We start from the raw sequence: 21,208 nt of genomic DNA on the forward strand, positions 1-21,208 counted from the left end.
CTGGTCCCCCCAAAAATCACAGAGGTGAGCAAGGGACAGAGTATTCCCCTCACTCTCCAGAACCAGAAATCAGAGACTAGATAAATGGTCAAGCACCCAGACCACAAAGCCATGCCGTCTGAGCCCTGGTCCAGCATTCATTCTTTCTACCACATGCAATTAAATGTGGAGTCATTAAGTATTAACTAACAGTGATGTGATGATTCCACATCGGGAGTCTACTAAGCTCACCGGTGCTTCTCACCTTCAGTTAAAAATCCTAAATAACTACTTTCTAGACTAATCTTCAATAGGAAAAAAATCATATGTATTTTGCCTAAATAAGAAGACATTCATCACGATGATCTGAAGTCATCATACTACATCCCTCTGATCTCCACCATTTGTTCTAACCCGAGGCCAAAAGCACCAGTCAGCAGCTGAGCAGACCAGTTAAAGCCACCAATGACCTCTCAGCCCCTCACGGCCAATCACTGAATTACCTACAACAAATTGGTGAACATAAGAGAAATGAGTGAATACCTTTCAGTGCCTTCTTATGTACCCACCAGTGATTGATGACAAACTCAAAAGATACAAACACAAAATTAGAAAAAACAAGAATTCAAGCATAGTAGCACTTGATGGCAAAGAAAACTCTCATGGGAGGAAGGGGAGACAGAAGATGCTGAGTCAATCAGCTCAGAGCTCACATCGCCATCTACTCTGTTTTGCCGACCACGTGGCTGACCACATGGCTAAGCACGGCAGGCACAGCCACTCTGGAGGGACACAGGGAAAATACGGAAGGCCGTGGACTGTGGGGGTGCTCTGCACTAGAGCCCAGGACAGGAGCTTTATGAGAGCTGGCTCATGTCACAGGTTAGTGAGGTAAGGACTACCAATCTTCACTTAGAGCTGATGAAACTGAACGTTCCAGTACAGTGCTCTAAGATACCCAGCAGGTAAATGCTGGCTCAGATCCAAGCCACCCAAGGTCAGAGCCTGCAACTACAACTCGTGGGCCCGTGCCAGCCCGCCACCTTCTCGGTACAGCCCTAAGAATGGTGACACGTTTAAATGTGTATTTCAAACTTCAGTGTGCACAAACTGAAAGACAGTCACACCTGTTCACTGGCATACTGGCTATGGCTGCTTTCTCATTTCAGTGGCAGAGTGAAGGGCTGAGACAGACCTACGCAGGCCCTGCAAAGAGCCATAAACATTTACTATCTGGCCCCTGACAGAAAACGTGCTGACTCCTGCTCCAAGCCATGCTGCCCAATGCTTATTTGGAGGTCTGGAGAAATATCCCACACTTAACACACCCCAAATCAAACTCCGGATTTCCACCACCCGACACATTCAGATCCGTATTTTAAGTGTCCCCCTACAGAAAATCCATAAGATCCTATGTAAAAGGCACAACCCTAGAATATGTCTGAATTTGTTCTTTCTTTCACTCGTGATCAAAGCCACCAGCAAATCTGATCAGCTTGGTCTCTGAAATAGCCAAACATGATTCGTTCCTTCCATGGCTCAGCACCCTGGCCCAAGCCTTCCCCATCCCTTTTCCGAATGGCTGCTGTAGGCTCTTAGTAGGACATTTGCTTCATTTCTTGCTCAAGACATCAGTCAGTATACTCTCCTGCTCACAAACATGCCAACCATACTCCTGCTTCAGGGTTCTGGGGCTCCCCCCACTGCAGACCCCTTCTCAGATGCCACCCTATTAGACGGTCCCCCCCACTCCATCTGACCCTGAATCTATACTCCTGGCCCTCGGACTCCCTTTCCCTTGCTTTATTGCTTGCCATATTGTCTCAACCTCCCGTACAGTGTATATACTGGACTTACACTGAATTTAGGCTCCAGGAGGGCAGAAGTTTAGTTCATTTTCTTCAATATGTGTCTCCGGCAGCAGAACAGGGCCTGACACACTAAGGTACACCTCAATAAATATCTGCTGAATGAATGAGAAAATGGTCCCTACCTTCAAAAAGCACTCAGCTCAGTGACATGCAGAGAAAGGTGAAAACATTCAATATATAAATAACTGTGCTGAATGGGGCTTAATAATGTATTTTGTATTTTACTTACTTTCTCACTAAACATCCTGTTCTAAACAAATCAGATGTTTGGGGACTCAGTCAAAGGGAAGAGAAAGCTAGCTTGGTAATATCGTGGTCAATGCAGATACCCCAGACAAGTCTACTTACTTTATTTTATAGGGACACTTGGTACATGTGCAAAGTCCTATTCTTACCTTTTGTTTCAACTGTAATTCCTTCCTTTGCATCTCTGTCCAATTCTAGATACAACGTCAACAACAGGTACTAGCTCAACTCTTCCTCCTTACTCTGCTCCCTAAGTCCTACCATTCAGTCCGTCTGCCACTCGTGAAGGACATTATTTCTTAGCCACAAGTGCAATGAAGTTGGAGTTTTCAAACACTCACATCTAAGAATGTACTCAAGTTCAGTCAATGTTCAGGAGAATTAAGAATAGCACTCTTAATAGAATTTACCCTTGAAACCTATATAATATTGTTAAAACCAATGTCACCCTGATAAATTCAATAAAATTTTTAAATAAAAAGGGGAAAAATACTATGAAAAGTATTTGAGGGAAGTGTCTGAGTGGTGAAATGTGTCAGGGAACCAGTAATGTCATCTTACTCAAAACTATCACGGTAGAAATGCCATTTCCTGTGAGAATGATCTACCTGGGTTGGCTTTCTCCACTTCCTGCCCACTTTTAACTAGGAGAAACAATTACAGTTTTAATTTACTGATTTTTGAATAAATGTACAAGAAAGCTCCAGACGTGGTAACGGAAGAGAAGGACAAGAAGTGGTCATACCCTCTCCTCCAGTCTGGCCAGCTGCTCTTTGTAGAATGCATCCTGCCTCTTTATCACTCGGTCTTTCTCTTCCAGCAGCTTAGCCTAAAAAAAGAAATGAAGAGTATACTATATTAGGAAAAAGCAAGAGCAAAGCAAAAGTCAAGTACAAATTACGTTAGAAGTAAGTAAACAAAGCTGAAAACTTCTGCAAACTACTAGGTCTCTGTCACAGAAAAACATTAATAAGATGATGATTGCTGTATTTAAATGTAAAGAATGAGTCTACACTGTTTTTTCCTTTCTACTGTAACAGCTGTGTCCTACTTTGTCCAAATATATCATAATACAGCAGAGACAGATTTAACTTCTCTTTTGGAGAGTAATTTCAAGGATTAATCTTTTGCACAATAAAACTTGGATTTTAATCTGGGCTTAAGACACATGGTTATTAACCTTTCTTGAACAAAAAATAATGCCTATGTAACATTTGCACATAAACTGTGTACTTGAGAACCCTTAAATTACCCAGTGAAACCTGAATAGAAATACATGCTTTGGTCTAGCTCCTTTTTCATGAAGCAACTATCTTTAGAGGGAGGACCAAAAACTACTATACATGTAAATAATTAAAAGTTAATAATAATAAAAATGAAAGTAATTCAAAATGTTTTCCTACTTCTAATTTACAAGGTCTTTTTTAATATAAAATAAAACCACAAAATATTTTTGATTCTTGAAAAGCATAATAGTTACTCATGTTTTTCTAGATTAATAAAATAATGCATTTTTCAAACTATTGTATCTTGAGCATATGTTTAAGTGACCTTTATCATCTAAGGAAACAGACCTCCTATATCACCCCTAATAGAAAAGTTTTTTAATATTTTTTTTTTCAGGGAATACTGAATACACACCTGACCAGAAATTTAAAGAAATTATGGAAAGATGTATTTTGGCATTCCTGTCCTTGGGTCACGCACCGTTTCTGTTTGCAAGATGATCATGTGTCCCCTGTCTCAAACCCTGTAAGGGGGACTTTCACTATCTTGTTTAAAGTGAACCCATCTGCACATTTGTAGATCGCTGTTTTGCTACTTACTTTGACTTCAATGTCCTGCAGCATGTTAGAAAACAAACAAATAGTTATTTAACAATATAAGAACTGTTTTTTCCTAATGTCAGAAAGACATCTACTACATAATATCTACCTAAAATGCAAACCACAGAAGGCAATGGGGGAAAAGAAAGACTTGCTTAACTTGGGACACATTTAAATGTGACTAGGCTATCAGTTTAAATAGAAAATTTCAATGAAAAGGTCATGCTACGTGAAAGCATATGAATGAAAATACAAAATAATTAAGATTTGAACAAAATACATTCTTATGTAAGTATATAATTGATGGCTCCTTGGTATAACAGTAAAAACTTGCTATTCTGTCAGAAATAGAAAACAAAAAGTAAATGGACAAAGAAGGTTTAACAATACTAAGTGTAAAGAAAATATGCAAAACTATATATTTTGAAATATGTATTTTCTCTAAAGAGAGGAGACCTTTCTAAATTCAACACAAACACCCCCAATTTAAAGCAAATGAAAAAGACTGGACTTATGTGACCCTCCATAAAAATAAAAATCATTAAACCAAATGAAAAGTAAATGACAAAAAAAAAAGAGAAAAAATTAACATGTTGCTATGAAAGTTAGTTACTAAGAGAGCACTGAAAAAATATACCAAGAAATGACACAGACTGACAAATCACAAAATACAAAAAATAGGAAAAATAAACATACGGTAAAAGAAAACTCAATCCTAGAATACATTAAAGAATAAAAATTAAATAATGAAATACCATTATTCATCTATAGAGCTGACAAAAAAAAAAAAAAAACAGGCTCTTCTATACACGGTCAGAATGTAAACTGGTACAACTACCTTTTAAATCAATTTGAAAAAATGTAATAAGGCTTAAAAATGTACACATTCACTGAGATCTAAACACGATTTCTTAAGTAATTATAACAATAGGCAAAGATGTTCATGATAGGGTTGTGTAGAATTGCAAAGAAACAAAAATAAAACATAATCTAATTATTAAATAAAAAATACTCCAAATCTACTAAGTAAAAAAAAGAAAAATTATTCCATACGTAGGTGGGACATAATAGTGAAACTAAGAGACATTGATAAGAGTGTGGTGGTTACGGGGGGGAGGGGGAAATGGGAGAGGGATAGGGGGTGGGAGGGGCACAAAGAAAACAAGATAGAAGGTGACAGAGGACAATCTGACTTTGGGTGGTGGGTATGCAACATAATTGAAAGACAAGATAACCTGGACTTGTTATCTTTGAATATATGTATCCTGATTTATTGATGTCACCCCATTAAAAAAATAAAAATATAAAAAAAAAAAAAAAAAAAAAAAAAAAAGAAAAAGACTATACACAGAAAAGACTCTATGATCACTTTTTTGTAGGAGAAAAGGCCAAATGGATATTCATCAAAAATGCCAACAGAGGTTGCAGCAGGGTAGTTTCTACTTAATATTGCTTCTTTATATTCTCCAAATTAAAAATAAACACACTTTCTTGTCAAAGGACTCGGGAGGCAATTTTTTGATGTGAGAGAACTATACTGTTTCTTGATTAGGGTGGTGGAAAACTCGTAGAACTATAATATTACAAAAAATAAATTTAACTACATAGTAAATAAAAATTAAGAATACTAAAGTTTAGCCTGACCAGGTGGTGGTGCAGGGGATAAGGCCTCGGACTGTGGTGCAGAGGAGCCGGGGTTGAAACCCCGAGGTAACCGGCTTGAGCACGAGCTCATCCAGCTTTAGCACGGGCTCACTAGCCTGAGCACAGGGTCACTGGCTTGAGCATGGGATCACAGACATGACTCCATGGCTCGAGGAAGGGGTTACCTGGTCTGCTGTAGCCCCCAATCAAGGCACATATGAGAAGCAATCAATGAACAACTAAGGTGTTGCAACAAAGAGTTGATGCTTCTCATCTCTCTCCCTTCCTGTCAGTCCCTATCTGTCCCTCTCTCTCTGTGTCAAAAAAAAAAACACAAAAAAAAAAAACTAAAGTTTATGAAAATAACGACATATAAATATATAAATGTACATATGTATAGGTCTTTATTACTGTTTATCTGCTTATCATTTGACCAGTTTTACTTCTAGTCATTTAATCCTAGGAAATACTAAAATCTGGTCCAACAAAAAGGTATTGATTATGAAGACTTTAGTCCAGCTATAATGATCAAACACTGAGAGCCATTCAAAATAATGTTTTAACAGACTCATTGATTTTTTTTAAACTCAAAATAGTATGAAGGGGTGGGAGGAGAAAGAACAGGTCTTAAAATAGCATGTATATTAAGTTACTAATTTGGGTTAAGAAATGGGAGTTTGGGGGCAAAAGGGAAGGACAAAGAAAGTTCAGTGCCTAGTTACATTGATATGGAAAAAATTTAAAATATACTTATGTTAACAGTGGATATAATATTTTCTTTTGTGGCAGAGACAGAAAGAGTCAGAGAGAGGGATAGATAGGGACAGACAGACAGAAACAGAGAGAGATGAGAAACTTCAATTCTTTGCTGCGACACCTTAGTTTTTCATTGATTGCTTTCTTGTATGTGCCTTAACCGGAGGTGGGGAGGGGCTACAGCAGACTGAGTAACCCCTTGCTTGAACCAGCGATCTTGGGCTCAAGCTGGAGACCTCAAGGTCTCGAACCTGGGTCCTCTGCGTTCCAGTCTGACGCTCTATCCACTGCGCCACCCCTGGTCAGGTGGATATTTTCTTATTTACACTATTTTGCATTTTCTAAATTTGCTGTAGTGAACGATTATTACTTTTGTAATCAGAAGACTGTTTTGAACATTAATATTATATACATTTATCCCGACCATGAGATGAAAACATGCCTGAAGCTGAGCATGTGAGCTATTAAGTAACTGTATTAACCAAAAAAGAAAAAAAAATTGTTTTAACAACTTGAGCAGTTATTTACAGCATGGAAATGATTCTACCTACTAAATCCTTAATGTGTTAACACTTAATTCTCCCATTCAATGTATGATGTTACTCACCATGGTTCTTAAAATACATGCACTAAATGTCTCTTTTGTTCCTGTATAGTTGCACAGAGAGATTTTTTTTTTTTTGTATTTTTCTGAAGTTGGAAACGGGAGGCAGTCAGATAGACTCCTGCATGTGCCTGACCAGGATCTACCCGGCATGCCCACCAGGGGGCAATGCTCTGCCCATCTGAGGCGTCGCTCTGTTGCGACCACAGCCATTCTAGCACCTGAGGCAGAAGCCACAGAGCCATCCTCAGCGCCCGGGCCAACATTGCTCCAATGGAGCCGTGGCTGCAGGAGGGGGAGAGACAGAGAAGAAGGAGAGAGGGAGGGGTGGAGAAGCAGATGGGTGCTTCTCCTGTGTGCCCTGGCTGGGAATCAAACCCAGGACTCCTGCATGCCAAGCTGATGCTCTACCACTGAGCCAACCGACCAGGGCCGAGAGACTTATTTTTAATTCAATACTACAAGAATGTTGCTTGAACCTACTAGGGCTACATCAACCAACAAATTTAATGTTGAGGGGCAGATTACAACCTAAATTAAGGATATACACAAATATCCTCATTTAGGTTTTCAGATGCCATCCTAGAAAATTTCAATGCAACATGGATATGCACACTAAAGAACTGTTTCCAAGGACCTGAAACACCCAACCACAGTCTAACATCTAAATCCATCCCCAGAAAGCCAGCAGAATCAATAGTTTGAGATCACTGGGAGGTAACAGAGCAAGAAACATGGTCACAACACTTTAATGGCACACTGCTTTGAAACAGTTCATGTGACACTGAGAGGGATAGTCACACAATATGAATCCTAAATGTTAAATAAGCCTGAAATACACTGACTGAGCTAATAACTGCCAAGGATGGACAGTCACACTCAACTCAAGGAAAAGCAGTAAAACAAAGTGCAAGAAAATAAAACTTTTGTGTGTCATTCTAATAGATACAGTCATCGTGAGTGACCAAATAAATACAAGGAGGAGCACAGCACTATTTATCATTATGGTATAATCACTTCTTAGGAAGAAATGAATATAATAAGTTCCCCCACCTCCTGTTTGCTATTCTTCCCACTATAAGCAATGTGCCCTGGTTGGTTTTCAGGTCCTGCTACATTTGGGATGAAATGAGTGGGCTTGGAAACATGACAGAGAGCTTATGTGAATCATTATGGGAACGTTTCATATGCAAGAGAAACAAGGACAATAAGAGAATCAAGTTTTCTTCTAAAGAAAACTCAACACATAAACATGTTGGCAGCTAGCTTCAAAATGAAGTATGTATGTATTTACTTCCTTAAAGACTTGCCTCGTTTCAGAAAGGACCAAAAAGTGTATGTACTTAACAACCTCCTCTCTTTATTCATGGTTGGTTTTACTTTATTTCAAAAACCTCTTCTCTTTCTCTATGTTTTCTCTTTTTTTTTTCCTCCAAGAGAATAAGCAGATATGTCCCAAAGTGTCAGAGAACATATTTTGAAAATGTCCTGGAAAGTGGTTACAACAAAGGATGTGAAAAGATCAACAGAAGAAGGAATTGGGATTAGGGTTGTGGCACATAGTGCTTATAGGAATTTACCTTCCCTTGTGTGCTCCTAGGTACCTCTTTATAGCAAAACCTTTTTGATATTGTGGCTCAGCTGTTAGGCCTGGCTGCTCCTAGGAACTGAGTTATAGCTATCGCTCAGGGTACAAGGCATGTGGAACCCAGTGACATCACAATCTCTTGGCTCAGAGTTAGTTCTGTGACTCCATACACCAAGTCCCAGGCATGTTAAGGACAGACTCTGGGCTATGGACTAGTTTGTACATTTTAAATGACCAAGTTCCTTGAGATGTCAGTGTTTATTTTTCATAGCTCAAGGTAGAAAACAAAGCAGGAACCTGCTCAATTTTCCATGGGATGCTATTACGAAGCCAGGGATTACTAGGATTGAGAAAAGGCAAGAACTATATATCAATATAAATAGAAAATCCTTGTAATTCATAACCTGTCATTCTAAATCTGCAACAAATCTGAAACACACATAGAACAGACTGGGAAAGATTTCATCTTTCACAATGATATGGATAATCTGTGGTAGACAAAATAAATATCTACTTATCTATTTTACAACTCACATAGTCAAACAAGAACAGGAAAAGGGCTTTATTCCTTGTCAGAATTACATATAAGGGACAATCTATAGGAACCTAATAAAATTACATGCTGACATAGAACAGAACTGAAATATCCAAGGGGCCTGAACATCATCTTGTAAGGTAATACTATATTTAAAAGCTGTAGAACATCATCATTGTGAATATCAATTAGCCATAACAATATAATTAAAGTAGCCATGTATTCAATTAGCTAAATACCAGACTTTTGTTATGAGAAATTGCTTAGGGTTCACTGAGCCTTTATCAAATGGCGTTAATAAACAAAGGATTATACTCAGAGCACTGTTTCCAAATCACACCAGAAGGTGACCTTCAAAAGGGTAACTCATTAGGTGAACCTGAATGATGCCTAACCTATTGTCAAATCTGCCACACTTTTCAATAACTACTTAGAGACAGACGCATTAGCTATGGACACACCCCAGCTTGAAATGTTCAACCATATTTCTGTCCACTAACACAGTAATGCCTGATATAAGTTGAACACAGACCAAGAGATGAAAGACAAAGGCCATTCTTTTGATAGATTTCTGAATCCTAAATCTGGAACTCATGCCCTAGCCACCAGGATGTGATCAAATTCATTTGTTTCTGTTTGTTTAGTCTTCCCCCAGAAAAGCTTCAAGAACCCTGGCCTACAAGTCTACTTTGTCATCCTGGTAGCATTCTGGAAACAGCCTCCTGAGGAAACAGTCCCCTGCCTCTTCTGGGGCACATCTACAGAGCAACCTAGTGGTGCTTTGAATTTTTCCAGTGGTTCTCACATAACATTTGTGCAGATCATGGTACTTGACAAAAGCAGCAAAACTAAGCACTAGGTGAAATCAGAAACAATCATACAACCTTTCTTCTCTGGCTTTAGAGAGGAAAAATTATTTTAAACCATATAATTAGTTCTCCAGTTCTTATTAGCACTTTGACATACTACATAGGAAAACACTTAGTAGAGGGGGGTCAGGAGACTGGATGCCATCCTAGCTCTGCTAAGTCACCGGGCATCTATGCACTGACCAACCCCAGCCCCCCACCCATGTTCCGAAATGTCTTTAAATGCTACCTCCTGAGTGTAGTATTTGCTAAGTCGTGCCCCGGCTGCCTCTCCTACTGTTGCACCTAATACAACTCTTCAACATGTCTCTGTGGTGCCTGATTTTGACTTCTGGTGTTTACTTACCCACTGCCCTTCTCCTCCACTATAAACTCTCTGAGACAGGAAACAAGGTTTACTCTTCTCTGTCTGTATCTTCAGCTTGATCCAGGTCTGTGCCTCCCACAAGGGAACCGCTCAGAACACAGTAGCCGAAATGAAACCAAGGGCGTCAAAAGCCAGCAGGTGAAGTTCTGCGCTAGGTGCTGCCAGCCTGTGACTCAGGGACACGCATGGAGCAATCAGCAAGCATTCTCATGAAAAAAATCGGCCACTGGTTTAAGACAGAGATCCTCACCTTTGGCACTACTAACATTTTGGGCCAGATTGCTCTTTGTTGTGAAGAGCTGTCCTATGTACTGTAGGGTGTTAAGTAGCATACCTGGCTTCCATGACACCACACCCTACTAAGAGCTAAAGCAACCAAAAATGTTTCCAGAAATCGCCAACTATCCTCTGGGAAACAAAACTGTCCTTAGATGAGAACCACTGGTTTAAGAAGCCTACAGGCTGTCTGCGGCCAACTAGAAGAAGCCTTACCTGCCTCAGGTGAAACTTTTCTGCAAAAAAAGCACTTAAAGGAACAGAGAACTGGACCTTCACGGAGATTTACAGAACAGGCTGAATGAATCATTCTGGACTTGCTCGTTAATAAACTTTTGTTCAGTTACTGTCTGTTCATATTGCAGGATGGGGCTGTAGACCTGCTTGCGTTCCAGCTGCTTATAATGTAGTAGTGGGCGGTGCTGTGAAGGTTAAGTGCCTGTGAGCAACAAGAGTCGCTCACGGACATGGGAAGCGGTGAATCATATCCCAACGAGAGAGGGAACTGGGAATTTTAACTCAGTGTTTTTGACCCAAGTAGGAAAGGCATAAAGTGGGTACATCGGTTCTGTGTTTTTGGAGGTTCCCTGTAAAAACAGAATCCGCTCCCATATAATGTAAGATTTTGATCAAAGCAGGTCATGCTTAGTTTGGGTGGAATGCTCTTTGGTCGACATGAACTGGTACGAATCTTTAACATTTTTTCTGCTCGGGCAGTGACAATGACAGACCTGTTGTTAAATATTTTATATATCATTCCTGAAAACAGCCATACTGTGATTCCATTATAATTAACAAGCCTCCTGTTACAAAGCAACATATTTCAACATGAAATGTCACCAAGAAAGGGGCTGAAATGCATCAGCTCATCAGCTCAGTGTCATATGGTCTGTACCTCTCTCTACAAGTCCATTTATTTTTTTGTTTGTTTGTTTTTTGTTCTCTTTGTATTCCTCTGAAGCTGGAAACGGGGAGAGACAGTCAGACAGACTCCCGCATGCGCCCGACCAGGATCCACCCGGCACGCCCACCAGGGGCGAAGCTACGCCCACCAGGGGGCGATGCTCTGCCCCTCCAGGGCCTCGCTCTGCCGGGACCAGAGCCACTCCAGCACCTGGGGCAGAGGCCAAGGAGCCATCCCCAGCACGCGGGTCATCCCTGCTCCAATGGAGCCTTGGATGCGGGAGGGGAAGAGAGAGACAGAGAGGAAGGAGGGAGGGAGTGGAGAAGCAAATGGGCGCTTCTCCTATGTGCCCTGGCCAGGAATCGAACCCGGGTCCCCCGCACGCCAGGCCGACACTCTACCGCTGAGCCAACCAGCCAGGGCCTCTACAAGTCCATTTAAAAAAAACCCAAAAAACCCCACAAACATCCACCGTGAAACCCAGAGCCTAAACATTAAATAAATGCTGACTCGAAAGGGAAATGAACTTCTCGGGTTTCAGAGTTCTCAAATGAGCAGCTTTCTCTTGTGTAATAACCCTCACGTTAGCTACGACACGTTTACGAAAGACACAGATAATTGTAAATGTGGACCAAGTCCAGAAGGAAAGACCTTGTTGAATCAAATTCAGCCATTAAGCAGAAAACAAAATTCTCGAAGACCGAGTTCTATCTATAAAATAAATAAGATGGCCCTGGCCGGTTGGCTCAGCGGTAGAGCGTCGGCCTGGTGTGCGGGGGACCCGGGTTCGATTCCCGGCCAGGGCACATAGGAGAAGCACCCATTTGCTTCTCCACCCCCACCCCCTCCTTCCTCTCTGTCTCTCTCTTCCCCTCCCGCAGCCAAGGCTCCATTGGAGCAGAGATGGCCCGGGCGCTGGGGATGGCTTCTTGGCCTCTGCCCCAGGCGCTAGAGTGGCTCTGGTCGCGGCGGAGCGACGCCCCGGAGGGGCAGAGCATCGCCCCCTGGTGGGCAGAGCATCGCCCCTGGTGGGCGTGCCGGGTGGATCCCGGTCGGGCGCATGCGGGAGTCTGTCTGACTGTCTCTCCCCATTTCCAGCTTCGGAAAAGTACAGAGAGAAAAAATTAAAAAAAAATAAAATAAAATAAATAAATAAATAAATAAATAAGAAATCGTGTCACAGGTCATTAGAAAGCTCAAAAACTTTAAAAATCAGAATTATAATTGCAAGGAAAAAAAGCAGTAAATAGGGTCATACTCCATAAAACTACAGTGTGATTACACAGACTTGGGGCAGGAAGGGGCTATTATTATCAAAGTCAGCCACAGAACAGACTGGTGTTATAAACTACGGAATGTCACCATTACCCGTAAAAGCAGAGTGCTGTCAACCCTAGACCACAGCTGATATGTACAAAGTGGAAAGGAGAATCAAGCATTCAGAATTATGTAACTTTAGGTACAATTACACTAAAATGTCTCTATCTTTTTATTCCATATTGTGGAGAATAATACTTCCATTTCCAGGCACTTACATAAAATCGGTTTTACAAAGGAGATTCAAACTTGCAGTGGCGCTTTTTAACACAAATGTGCTGGTTAAACGGCACTATCAGTGCGAAGGTATTTGGTATCACTGATCTGACAAATAAATTGAACAACAACATGGAGACAATTACCGTACAACTACTGAATTCCTTTTCTCTGTATTAGCTTGTATTGGTTCAATTTAAATTTAGATTTAATGTTCACACTATTGGGACCAATTGGCCAGAGTCAATCTCTTCTCTTGCAATCTATTTCACATTCAGAGCTAGGGAAAAAAAAAAAAAATCCAGAGAGCACCCAGTTCATTTCACAGGCTTGGTAAGTGAGGGTCTGAGTGCCTTGTTGACTCTTGAGAGAAGTGTACAACCCAGCACTCCCCGGCCTTATTTTTTTTCATGTTGGTGTGACTTTAAGGGAAGGCAATGTAAAAATGTCTAATCAAACATTTGTAGTTACTGTCAAGTCTACTCAGCATAAAGAGATGTTTAAAGATTTCCTATAGCAGTTAATGCAGAATATTCTAAAAGCGTCTCCAGAACCAGCTATGCACCATGTCAGGTCCTCTGGGATGCAGACACTGAGCCTCAGTACAAGATGCACTAGGGCAAGGATGGAGGGTAGAAGGAGCAGAGAGCAGGGAGCCCCGTGGACTGCTATAGGTCTGACCGTGTGATGGGAGACTAAGCAGGGAGGGGACAACGGTGCAGACCTGAGAAAGCTTTGGCCAGGTGACGGGGCAGCCCAGAGCAGACTGCAGGGCAGAGGGGTCCAGGGGTAAGCAGAACAGCCCAGTTCTAGACACCTTGCCACAGACTGTCCGCCTGCAGAGAGCACAGTCTGGGAGCAAACACGGATGGATCTCAAAGCTTGTGGCTGCCAGCTAGCAGCACCTTTCCCAGCAAGCCCCCCCCCCTTTTTTTTCTGTATTTTTCTGAAGCCAGAAATGGGGAGAGACAGTCAGACTCCCGCATGCGCCTGACCAGGATCCACCCGGCACGCCCACCAGGGGGCAACGCTCTGCCCACCAGGGGGCGATGCTCTGCCCCTCTGGGGTGTCGCTCTGTTGCGACCAGAGCCACTCTAGAGCCTGGGACAGAGGCCGAGGAGCCATCCCCAGCGCCCGGGCCATCTTTGCTCCAGTGGAGCCTCGGCTGCAGAAGGGGAAGAGAGAGACAGAGAGGAGGAGGGGTGGACAAGCAGATGGGCGCTTCTCTTGTGTGCCCTGGCCGGGAATCGAACCCGGGACTTCTGCACGCCAGGCCTACGCTCTACCACTGAGCCAACCGGCCAGGGCCCCCAGCAAGCTCTTTAAAGACCAGGCTGAATGCACACTCTCGTGGCTGCCACATAATCCGATGTGCTTATTAATACAGACCAAATGAAAATGATAATGAACTTTGAGCAGCACTTAAACTTCAGCTTCCAGTTCGAACAGAGAGTTAACCAGCAAGCCAAGGACAGGTTAGGTCTGCTGGTATACCTTAATTCCCGTTAGAATTGCATCATTGTATGGGCTGGGCTGAGTAAATACTACTGGGCCTACGGGATACAATTTCATTCAGAAATCTTGTGTCACAGAAAAGGTCACAGAAGAGTCATTAATCAGACAATAATGAGACAATGCAAGCTGGAATTCCAGCTTGGCTGCTAACTCTTGAAATCGGGCAAGTTACTTCACCTTCTGGGGTCTGTTTCCTTCTTTGTAAATTTAAGGAGATGGGCCAATCAATATCTAAGTTCCCACTAAAATTCACATTTTATGCATTACATATGCCGTACCATTTCTTCTATTATATTCATTTAGAATCGACTCTCTAGCCAGGCCAGAGGAAATACAGTAGCTGCATCTGTTCATTCACCAAACTGTTAGGATGCTACAAGCACACATTACACAGCACTTGGGAATGCCCCCAAGGACGTGACACCTGGTTGCCAGGGGCAGCCCCTCATGGCAGCAGCGATGCTCCCGCTCTGCCGGACTTGGCACCGGCGGTGGGTTCACAAGGACTGCAAGGCTTTGCTCACTCCCTGTCACTTAGCAATATTGGCTGAGCTGTTTCCCAACCCGAACACCACCTGGCAGATTCAAAGAGCTAAGACAAAGGGTGAAGGGGCCATTCCTAAAACAAGCTCAACTCACTGCTGGTCACCACATCCCACTGGCTCTCATTTTCTGCCCCCAAATGACTATGTTCAGAAAATAATTGGGCAGCCTCATCTCCACTGCGGTGCTTGAGAGAAGGGAGTTCAGTGGAACTGCATCATATGCACATCTGCAAGTCCAACCACTCAGGTTGAAGTGGGGAGAGAGAAAAGTGTAAACAGTGGGCAGGATTTCACTTACTCCATGGGCAAGCCTGGGACAGCTCCTTTCGTCTCCTGTCCCACATGCCTTCACAAAACAGAACATCTCTTCCCAGCGAGTGCAATTCTACTGGTTCAAGATACGTACGTAGTTTTCATTCACAAAAGCATTCACAAATCCTTAAACGAAAGACATTGTTTCATCTAGTGCTAGACTGAAGAAACCAACGAACCCCATAATTGAAGAAAAACTCGCAGTGCTGAGCTCTTAAGAATAAACTTGGGCAAAAGAAATCTTTGTCTAGCCTGACCAGGCGGTGGCGCAGTGGATAGAGTGTTGGACTGGGATGCCGAAGACCCAGGTTCGAGACCCCGAGGTTGCCAGCTTGAGCGTGGGTTCATCTGGTTTGAGCAAAAGCTCACCAGCTTGGACCCAAGGTCGCTGACTCCAGCAAGGAGTTACTCGGTCTGCTGAAGGCCCGTGGTAAAGGCACATATGAGAAAGCAATCAATGAACAACTAAGGTGTCACAATGTACAACGAAAAACTAATGATTGATGCTTCTCATCTCTCCGTTCCCGTCTGTCTGTCCCTGTCTATCCCTCTCTCTGATTCTGTCTCTATAAAATAAATAAATAAATAAATAAATAAATTTAAAAAAAAAGAAATCTTTGTCTCAGATATTCATTTAAAATTTTTTTCTGCTTTATTAAGGTATAACTGGGAAAAAAATTTCACATGGTGATCTTAAAACTAAATCCTTAAATAAGCTGTGACTCCATTGTATTCCAAGAAAAACTAAATTTAGAAAAGTATCAGAATAATACAAAGTATGATACTATTTTTTTAATGTTCAGCAATGGCCACTGGTAAGGAAGGTATGAAAGTACCTGGCCCCATACCACATCCCGTTTCCCCCCAAACCTGATGGTGAGGGGATTTAAGAAATCTTTAGCTTCTGTACAAAGCCTCCAGCTTGCCTGGCCAAGACAAAGAATTTAAGAGATGAGACTGTGGGGTTAACAAGAAACAAACAGAAGCCTAGAAAAAGCACAAAGAGGAAGAAGTCTGAGAAGAGAGAAATGGAAAGATAACACACCCAACCCATGAATCCTCCAGACGGAGAGCAGCAGAGCCCACGAGATAGAATGTAGGTAAGCCACTGCAGCTGGGTTAAGATGGTCGAGAAGGGATGAGAAGACACTGTTATCTGCCCAATGGAAGGGCCAGGCTAGCTTAGACTTAGCTTTGTTCTGGCCACTACTCCTACACAGGCGTGGAAGCAGACAACTCCGGAGCCTCAAATTCTAGAATCCGTTGGCACACAGGGGAATGCCTTTCACCTGAGGTTTGCGACCAAAAAACTCAAGAATGGGCATCACCAACATGTCTGCTTATAACTGTTAACATCCCTGATCACTTGTAAAGACCTGAAATTACATAATCACATTAGAAAGTCTCACCACATAGCAATGTGAAGCAGCACAGTTTAGAATTTAACTCTTTTGTTTTTGTTTTTTTTTTATAGTTAAAAAGTTGCAGACAAAAGATTTGCCTAAAATCCCCAGCTGAAGAGCTGTCCCGCGAATAGAGAAACTCTGACTTCCCATGACAGCTCACCAGGCAGATCCTTCTCTACCTTTGGACCAAAGAACAAAAAAGCAACCTCATGGCTTTGCTTCGGTTTTGCCTGCTGGGCAGAACAGTGTTATTAATTATTTGACATGGCATCCTGTGTGCTTTATGATTATGACTATCATTTTAATGATATGTTATCTTTCTGGCTTAAAATATCCTCCTCCTGTTGAGTATGATTTCCATTCATCCATCATTTGATCAGATGCTAGAAAGCTCCCAACAGTTCAGATGGAGGAGCTAAGTGATTGGATGTCAGCCCAGATGAAAGCGACTCCCACCTTCAAGTTTCTTAAACCAAGTGCAAGGATCTTGCATGCAAAAACGATGTTCTTAAGGACACAGTTAATGACATCTGACACCATGTTTATGAGCTATCAAAATTATTCAGCCAAAAAAATTACTCTGACAAAAGGAGGAAGAACCATATATATATTATAAGGCCTTAGAACCCAAGGCCTTCAGATGTTAAAGATCTAACTGGGAAATAGCTCTACTCTCTTAAGTTCAGAAAGCTAGTTAGTCAGTCATGAGTTAAGAATAGAATATAGGTTACCCTGACTCACAGTTAATTTGGCAAACTAAAACAATATCTCAGCTATTCCTGTAAACCTGCCTGTGCATAAGAAAAAAAAATCCAAAAATAAAAATTCTTATTATGCCAACGTAACATCATCAATATACCCCCCTCCAAAACACACAAGCATACACATGCACTTGCATGGGTGATGGACGATCATCTCCAAAGCTTCTATGATGTGATTCGTTTCCAGTGGCATTTATTATCTGAGAAGGGTACTGCATGAGAGGGCAAAGACATTACAGACCACAAATCAAAAGACCTGAGTGAAATATATTCACTAAAAGTAACAGATAGATACGTTAAGCATAAGTACCAAGATGTGTAACTCAATTAAGTACGGTGGAAAGAAATATTCTGCTGAAAGTTCTGGCTTGGTCCTTTAAAAATTTACAATACTAGCCAGCTACCTTATTATTATTATTTTTTTTAATGCTGAATGTTTGGTAATCCTTGCCATTTGTCACCTCGCACAAAACATTTCAGGCTACAGTAAAGAATTAGTGCCGTTTTTTCCCCCTAACTGAACTAAAAAGACAGCCTGTTTGCTTTGAAAAATGGCTACCACCTGCTATTAATCTGAAACTGAAACTTGCAATGTAATGACATTTAGCAAGTTAACACCCCCTCCGCCACTTTCCCGAAAGAGCATAAGTGACATTTTATAATCTTCTCAAAAATTAAAAAAAAAATGTTCTAAGAAATAGGTTTATATTTTAGTAATAATAAACTGCTAGTGACACATGAGATTATTAAAACCAGATACTGTGCCCCTGCAGTGTGACAAGCCTGGGTTAGCACAGAAGGAAACCCCTCCCAAGCCCCCCCATCCTTCACCTTTATTCTTTCTGTCTGGTGTCAGATAAACGCATGCAGTAATGATGGCATGATCAAGGAAGAGCTGACAAGGGGCTGAGTATCTGTAAAAAGACTGCGGAGCTGGTCTCAGCAATAAGCTACCTTTTGTCCTACTGGAGCCTTCTGTCACCTGAGGTAGCCTACATCCTCGAGAGATGAAATGCAACATGAAACTGTTAATTGATCTATTTTCCAAAAGTTCTTTGCAGAACTTTCCCAATTTGGTTGGTAGAAGGACCCGGCCACCAACTTGCTCAGCTCTAGCCAAGCTTAACGATGTTCTCTTTAACAAACTACACAAGTTGTGACAGTCCAGAAATGACCCTGGGGACATTCTGAATGTATTTCCTGCCCAGGAGAACCAAACCAAACCCCATATACATGCTAACGTGTTAAGTGCTAAAATAACTTGCCCATTGGAAAAACAAAATAAACTTAATGTATCTATTTATTTAATTCAACAAGTACTCAATGAAACCTATTTTATGACAATCACCTGATAGTGTGCTAATACATGGTAGAATACAATCAATAACTAGCCAATTACACCTTGGTTGCTGACAATAAACCGCAATCCCAAAGTAACAGTCCATTCCTGCTTACAAATGCTATGTTTTTCAAGAACTTGCAAACTGGGGTGGAGTGCGATGCCCAGGATGCACAAACAAAAGACAGTAATAAAATATATGCTATTAGGCCCTGGCTGGTTGGCTCAGTGGTAGAGCATCAGCCTGGCATGTGGAGATCTCAGGTTTGATTCTTGGTCAGGGCACACAGGAGAAACAACCATCTGCTTCTCCACCCCTCCCCATTTTTTCTCTGTCTCTTCCTCTCTCTCCCTCTCCCAGAGCCATGGATTGACTGGCTCAAGCAAGTTGGCCCCAGGTGCTGAGGATGGCTCCACAGCCTCCCCCTCAATTGCTAAAAATGGTTCTGGTTGTAATGGAGCAGTGGCCCCAGATGGACACAGCATTGCCCCCTAGGGGGCTTGCCGGGTGGATCCCGGTTGGGGCGCATGCGCGAGTTTGTATCTCTGCCTCCTTAAAAAAAGAAAAAAAAAAAAGGATACGCTATGATAAGGACTGTGAATGCTGTACTGAGATAAGGAATTAGATCAGCTGGACTGGAACTCGAAAGCTGGATGAGGAGGACTCAGATGAGCAGAGAGACAGTCAAAGGTCACTGTACAACTAGGGACAATAAAGAGGTACAGAGAAGACAGTGGCCGCGCCAGTGTGCCAGGTGGAGAGGGTATTACAGGATGAGGGCCAGCCGGAAGGGGAACCGGGCTGCAGAAAGACTTAGCTGTTTTAGGTTTGCGTTTGATCCTCTAGGTCCTGGGTCGGCAAACTCATTAGTCAACAGAGCCAAATATCAACAGTACGATTGAAATTTCCTTTGAGAGCCAAAAAATTTAAACAAACTATATAGATAGGTACATTCCTTATTGAGGTAGCGCCTGCATGTGGTATTTTGTGGAAGAGCCACACTCCAGGGGCCAAAGAACCGCATGTGGCTCGCAAGCCCCAGTTTGCCGACCAGGGTCTAGGCCATGGTGGTTGGGGGTGGAGGGGCTCTAAAGGTTTTGAGTGCAGTGAAACAGTATTGTAGCAGGGCTAGTCGTGGTGCCCAGAATGGGTCAGCACGAGGGGAGCACACTGGGGGAACCACTGGGGGACTACTGAAAGGATCCAGGTGCGAGGTCACTGGGCCTCCATGTGCTAAATGGCAGTACGTTCCCAGGAGCACCTGCTAAATATCACCTAAAATTAATGTGCAAATTCCAGCGAAAGGACGGTGAACTACAAAACCGAAAGGATACCCCATGCTCCACACAGAGGAGATGTGCAAGAACGACGCAATGCATACATTAGATGTGACAATGGGGACTTCCAACTAGAAATAACCAGACACTCTGTCATTTGGAGATAGGCCACTGATACATTTAAGATGTCAAACACTCTATTCTAAAATAAAATTACTTAAAGAGGAAGAGAAGGAAATTTGGGACATACCATGAGGTGTTAGGAATTAGTTTTTTAATTAAGGCATAATTGACATATACCATTAGATCAGTTTCAGGTATATCACAAAATGATTCAATATCTGTATATATTTTAAATTGATTACCACCATAAATCTAGTTAACTTCTATCACCATAGTTACAAATTCTTTTTTCTTGTGATGAGAACTTTTAAGTTCTACCCTCTTACCAACTTTCAAACATGCAATACAATGCAGCATTATTAATAACTTATAGTCACCATAGGAATTACTTTCTTTAACCACCGCTGTCTGTCTATGGTTGAAGATCTGTTTAAGAGAAGTATGCGGCCACCGGGAAATATGACTGGGAGTCCTCCAATGTCAAGCTCAACACAAGTACCAACGTTCATACATGCTAGAGTCAAAGAGTATATTTTACGTCCGTTATTCTAATTTCTTAAAAAAAGAAAAAGACGACTACATAAAATCTCCAACCTTAGAAAAATCACAGTGGCTCTAGATATGTTACAATAACCTAATTTTAATATCTGCTCAGATATTTCACAGAGATGCTGTTTATCATATGCCGCCTTTAAAATGTGAGTAAAGGTAGTTTGTATGGTCTTGAGATTCAACGAGCTTTCAGATTATAAAAGCCTCCTCTAAAATCTAAGGACTCTGGCTTCTAAGGTATGGTTGACAAGTTAAAAACCTACATTGTCCTGCAACGATGAGATCAACTTTTGCAATAGATGGCCAAGATGCCCCAAGAAGGAGGTCAGAAGCATAAGCCCAAGTGCTGGGTCCAGGTCACGGCATGGCCAGGCTGAA

General features: G+C 41.9%; 1 protein-coding gene across 4 annotated transcripts in view; it reads right to left on the reverse strand.

Moving 5' to 3' along the window:
- CHCHD3 (coiled-coil-helix-coiled-coil-helix domain containing 3) overlaps positions 1–21,208 on the reverse strand; it is a 291,050-nt gene that overhangs the window by 89,846 nt on the left and 179,996 nt on the right. For 3 of the 4 annotated variants that reach the window (XM_066262326.1, XM_066262324.1, XM_066262323.1), the window contains exons 5-6: positions 3,923–3,937; positions 2,842–2,925 (exon numbers count right to left, since the gene is read on the reverse strand). In XM_066262326.1, the coding sequence (XP_066118423.1) occupies positions 2,842–2,925; positions 3,923–3,937 (99 nt within the window). The remainder of the gene's footprint in view (positions 1–2,841; positions 2,926–3,922; positions 3,938–21,208) is intronic. The other variant, XM_066262325.1, reaches the window with a different exon arrangement.

Source organism: Saccopteryx bilineata, chromosome 2, assembly GCF_036850765.1.
Source record: "Saccopteryx bilineata isolate mSacBil1 chromosome 2, mSacBil1_pri_phased_curated, whole genome shotgun sequence".
NCBI lineage: Eukaryota > Metazoa > Chordata > Mammalia > Chiroptera > Emballonuridae > Saccopteryx > Saccopteryx bilineata.